Source organism: Babylonia areolata, chromosome 16, assembly GCF_041734735.1.
Source record: "Babylonia areolata isolate BAREFJ2019XMU chromosome 16, ASM4173473v1, whole genome shotgun sequence".
Classification (NCBI taxonomy): domain Eukaryota; kingdom Metazoa; phylum Mollusca; class Gastropoda; order Neogastropoda; family Buccinidae; genus Babylonia; species Babylonia areolata.
This window is the reverse complement of record NC_134891.1, coordinates 10,999,938-11,005,568: the sequence shown is the minus strand read 5'-3', so window position 1 is coordinate 11,005,568 and position 5,631 is coordinate 10,999,938. Positions and strand designations below refer to the sequence as shown.

Genomic DNA, 5,631 nt, shown 5'->3' with positions numbered 1-5,631 from the left:
TGCGCTATCCTGAAACCCAAAACATAACTGTACACTGCGCTATCCTGAAACCCAAACGTCACTGTTCACTGCGCTATCCTGAAACCCCCAAACATCAATGTACACTGCGCTATCCTGAAACCCCAAAACATCACTGTACACTGCGCTATCCTGAAACCCCAAAACATCACTGTACACTGCGCTATCCTGAAACCCCCAAACATCACTGTACACTGCGCTATCCTGAAACCCCAAACATCACTGTACACTGCGCTATCCTGAAACCCCAATACTTCACTGTACACTGTGCTATCCTGAAACCCCAATACTTCACTGTACACTGTGCTATCCTGAAACCCCAATACTTCACTGTACACTGCGCTATCCTGAAACCCCAATACTTCACTGTACACTGTGCTATCCTGAAACCCCAAACATCACTGAACAGTGCGCTATCCTGAAACCCCAAACATCACTGTTCACTGCGCTATCCTGAAACCCAAAACATCACTGTACACTGCGCTAGCCTGAAACCCAAAATGCCAGTCATTAATTTGAGGAAATAAAACTATCATTATGATTATATTCATCTTCCACTGACCTCCTTGATAGAAAAACAACACAAATAAATAGCAGCGAACAACCAATCAAATTTAAGACACAAAATTCAACAACAACAAACCATTGATCTTTTGCAAATCAAACAAATATCGGCATCATTTCCAAACCAACATTGCGCAAATTTCTTCAAAACGGAACAGGGTCTCTGTGGGCCTTTCCAGGTGCAGTGGACTGGGCAACACACTAGACGCCACGTTTTTTTTTTTTTGTTTTTTTTTGGCATCAGAGATCTTTTCCCATCCCTCTTGCGGCCGGTCGGTGGCGGCCTCTGTGCGTGTGTGTTTGTGTGGATGTGTGGGTCTGTGCTTTTGGGTGCGTTTGTGAGTGCGCGAGAGTGTGGGTGTGCACGGGTGTCGGGAGGGATCTGTGTACGTGTGTGTGTGTGTGTGTGTGTGTGTGTGGGTGTGGGTGTGTGTGTGGGTGTGTGTCGGGGGGTGGGGGTGCGGGGGGAGGTGGGGTGGAGGATGAGGTGTGTGAGTGTGCGCATGCCTACACTGTGGGAGCAACAGAATATTGGAACGTATATATGTGTGTGTGTGTGTGTGTGTGTGTGTGTGTGTGTGTATCTTTGTATATATGTGTGTGGGGTTGGGGGTGGAAGATATGGGCGTATGTGTGTGTGCTTGTACAAGTAAGTGTTCATCTCTGTGAGTGTGTGTTTGTGTGTGTGAGTGTGTGTGTGTGTGTGTGTGTGTGTGTGTGTGTGTGTGTGTGTGTGTGTGTGTGTGTGCCGTGGAAGCTGCGATACGTAGACTAGAAATGAGTGTGTGGAGGAGGGGGGTAGAGGAGCGTAGACTAGAAATGAGTGTGTGGAGGAGGGGGGTAGAGGAGGTGCAAGGTAGTGTGTGTGTGTGTGTGTGTGTGTGTGTGTGTGTGTGTGTGTGTGTGTGTGTTGGAGCTCATGTGCGTTTGTGTGTATTTGACTGTGCTTTCATATCTGTGAAACTGCATGTTTGGTGGATTTCTGTTGTGCATGTGTGGGTGTGTGTGTGAATGTGTGTCTTCGTGTTTTACATTTATTCGCTTATTTATCACCATTGTTGTCTTATTTATTTATTTATTTATTTTATTTTTATTTTTATTTCTTCTTTTTTTTAATTATTATTTTTATTTATTATTTTATTTATTTATTTATTTATTTTATTTTATTTTATTTTTTTTAATCATTTTATTAGTATTACTATTATTATTACTACTACCTTTTTCTATATTATAATTATTATTCATTTATTTATTTATTTATGTAAGCTTATCTAATATTTATTCCCCTGGTGTTTTTTTTTTTTTTTTTTTTTTTTTTTCTCAAGGCCTGACTAAGCGCGTTGGGTTACGCTGCTGGTCAGGCATCTGCTTGGCAGATGTGGTGTAGCGTATATGGTTTGTCCGAACGCAGTGACGCCTCCTTGAGCAACTGAAACTGAAACTGAATTGTTCTTTTGCGGAAGAAACTGAAAGCGAGCTACACTGAGACACATCACTACCAAATCCGAGACTGAAAACCTCGGGGACAAAAATCGATTCTTACAGTCGAAATGTAATCTCTTTTGGTCGCACGATTCTGCTTATCTATCTATCTATCTATCTATCTATCTATCTATCTATCTATCTATCTATCTATCTATCTATCTATCTATCTATCTATCTATCTATCTATCTATCTATCTATCTCATGGCCTGGCTTCGCTGACGAAGATCTAGGAAGGGCGTTGTCCACGTCTGATGCAGGCACGCTCATGGCTGACAAGGCCAATGCGGGAAAAGCAGAGTCGGCCGCAGCGGTTGCAAGGGAAAGTCTGGTCTGGGTTCGCGGCTGCAGCGTCGTGGTTCTTCCTCCTTCTGCGTTTGTCCTCAAGGCTGGCCCTGCGGTTGTTTTCGAAGGAGGAGACAGCTTGGTGGATGGTGCGTCGCCAGGTCTCTCGATCAGCGGCTACTGCGGACCACTGGCGATGGTCAATGTGACAGGCACCGAGAGCTTTCTTCAAGGAGTCTTTGTATCTCTTCTTGGGTGCTCCTCTGTCACGGTGGCCAGTGGACAGTTCGCCATACAGCGCGATCTTGGGCAGGCGGTGGTCCTCCATCCTGGACACGTGCCCTGCCCAACGTAGCTGGGTCTTTAGCAGCACTGCCTCGATGCTGATAGTCTTTGCCTGCTCCAGGACCTCGACATTTGTGATGTAGTCACTCCAGTGGATGCTGAGGATGGTGCGAAGGCAGCGCTGGTGGAAGCGATCAAGCAGTCGTATGTGGTGCCGGTAGGTGACCCAGGTTTCGGAGCCATACAACAGGGTGGGCAGTACAACAGCTCTGTACACGCTGATCTTTGTGTCTTTCTTCAGGTGTTTGTTGTTCCACACTCTCTTGTACAGCCTGCCGAATGCGCTGTTTGCCTTTGCAAGTCTGTTGTCGATCTCCTTGTCGATCTTGGCGTCAGACGAGATGGTGCAGCCTAGGTAGCTGAACTGGTGGACCGACTTCAGCTCTGTCTCACCGATGTTGATGTGAGGAGCGTGGAATTCTTCCCGTGGGGCAGGCTGGTGGAGAACTTCCGTCTTTTTCAGGCTGACTTCTAGGCCGAAGAGCTGCGCAGCCTCTGCGAAGCAGGACGTTATACGCTGCAGGGCCGCTTCTGTATGGGCGACGAGGGCAGCATCGTCGGCAAACAGAAGCTCTCTGATGAGTTGCTCCAGTGTCTTGGTGTGGGCCTGTAGCCGCCTCAGGTTGAATAGGCTGCCATCAGTGCGGTATCTGATGAAGATACCGTCGTCGTCGCCAAGATCTTCAGTGGCCTGTTGGAGCATCATGCTCAAGAAGATCGTGAAGAGGGTCGGCGCGAGGACACAACCTTGTTTCACTCCATTTCCAATTGGGAAGGGCTCCGAAAGGTCGTTGCTGTGTCTGACCTGTCCACGCTGTTCCTCATGTAGTTGGATGACCATGCTGAGGAATTTTGGGGGGCATCCTAGACGTTTCATGATCTCCCACAGACCTTTTCTGCTCACGGTGTCGAAAGCTTTCGTGAGATCGACGAATGTCGCATACAGTCCTTTGTTCTGTTCCCGACATTTTCTAGTTAATTAGTTATTCATTCATTCATTTATCAATTTATCAATTCATTCATCAGTTCATTCATTCATTTGCTTATTTGTTTTTTTAAAATCTATTTATTCAATTATTTATTTATTTGTTTGTTCGTTTATTTATTTATTCATTTATTCATTCAATTGATCAATTCATTCATTTATTCATTCATTTCCTTATTTGCTTATTCATTCTTTTGTCTATTTTATTATTCATTTCTTTATTTGTTAGTTTATTCGTTTATTTATCTATCTATTCATTCATTCATTCATTCATTCATTTCTTTCTTTATTTGTTTATTCATCTGTTCATCACCAACCACTAAGTTAGATGAAAACTCCGAAGCGGTCGCCGATCCCTTTCCAAGCAGCGTAGGTCGCAGTAGGGTCGACTGTTCCAACCTCAAAAGGACTTCAGCAGGAGCAGCTGCTGCTGCTGCTGCTGCTGATGATGATGATGACGCCACTGATGACGACGATCCTTTCGGGGCTTTGGTCCTCGACCTCGTTGTCAGCGAGGACACGCGTAGAACCAGTGACGTCGGCATGTCAGTGACGTCATCATCACCGGCGGCCCGTCTCTCTCGCTGCTGCAGCTGCCCCTCTCTCCACCCCTTCCCATAGCTCTCCCGTAGGACTGTGACGTCGACTCGCTCTGCGGGTAGGTAGGAGGGTAAGTAAGTGGGTAGGTAGGTAAGCATGAAGGAAGTAAGTGGGTAGGTAGGTAGGTACGTACGTAAGTACATACGTAGGCAGGTAGATAGCAAGGTGAGTACGTGGGTAGGTAGATAGGTTGTTTGGTTGGTAGTAAGAGTCAGGATGAATAGAGTGGTGTGTGTGTGTGTGTGTGTGTGTGTGTGTACAGTCAGAGACAGACAGAGATGTCTAAAGATAGATAGATGGATGGATAGATAGATAGATAGATAGAGATAGAGATAGAGAGAGAGAGAGAGAATATTCCCCTACAGCAACAACCACAACAACAAAACCGAAACAGTAATTGCTTTAAACTTCTTTGGACATTCGAACATACATACCTATTCACCTTCTCTCTCTCTCTCTCTCTCTCTCTCTCTCTCTCTCTCTCTCTCTCTCTCTCCAGAAACATACAGAGATACTACAGTAATACTTGCTACTGGTGCTGCTACTACTACTACCACTACTGTTGTCGATAACTGCGTGGTCGAAGATATTCGTGAAGGTCGCATCAGTTTAGTCCTTTTCGAGCGCAAGCTCACTGATGATTTATGATGATGATGATGATGATGATAATAATAATGATAATAATAATAAGAATAATAATGATGATGATGATGATGACGACGACGACAACAACAACAACAATAATAATAACAATGATAGTAATAGTAGTAGTAGTAGTAGTAGTAATGATGATGATGATGATGATAATTATTCACAATATAAACAGCAATAATAAACGATAAAATAAATCGATCAATCAAAATAAAACCAACAACTGACCTGCGTGTTCGAAAGCCGAAACTGTTAGCGTTACAGCCAAACAGAGCACGACCTGAGAGAGATTCATTTGGCCTCCTGTTCTTTTGTCTATCTGTTACCACTATACTTCTCTCGACCACTACTACTGCTACTACTACTGCTACTACTACTACTGCTGCTGCTGCTGCTGCTGCTCTCGGTCTCTCTCTTTCTCTCTGTCTGTCAGTTCCCCAGACTTCTGTGCTGGATCTTGGAGAGTTTCATTGACTAAGTACTATCGACACACCCAGAGGCTTTTTTAAATCAGCTTGTAACGGCACGATCATCTTATGAATTGTTCTATAAATACTCCCTGCATGGTTGTGAAACTCAGTCCTTGGTCACGTTTGTAACTGTTATGCTTGGCGCGTATAACCGCGCGCGCTCGAGTGGGATGAGAAAAGAACAGTGCAAGTTTATGCAGTGCGGCTATCCCACCCGCGCTTAACCGGGT

General features: G+C 44.9%; 1 protein-coding gene across 1 annotated transcript in view; it reads right to left on the bottom strand.

The window, feature by feature from the left end:
- LOC143290705 (uncharacterized) overlaps positions 1-5,301 on the bottom strand; it is a 22,985-nt gene extending 17,684 nt beyond the window's left edge. The window contains exons 1-2 of the mRNA XM_076600220.1: positions 5,160-5,301; positions 3,998-4,332 (exon numbers count right to left, since the gene is read on the bottom strand). Coding sequence (XP_076456335.1) covers positions 3,998-4,332; positions 5,160-5,226 — 402 coding nt within the window. The 5' untranslated portion in view covers positions 5,227-5,301. The remainder of the gene's footprint in view (positions 1-3,997; positions 4,333-5,159) is intronic.
- Between the last annotated feature and the right edge of the window lie 330 nt (positions 5,302-5,631).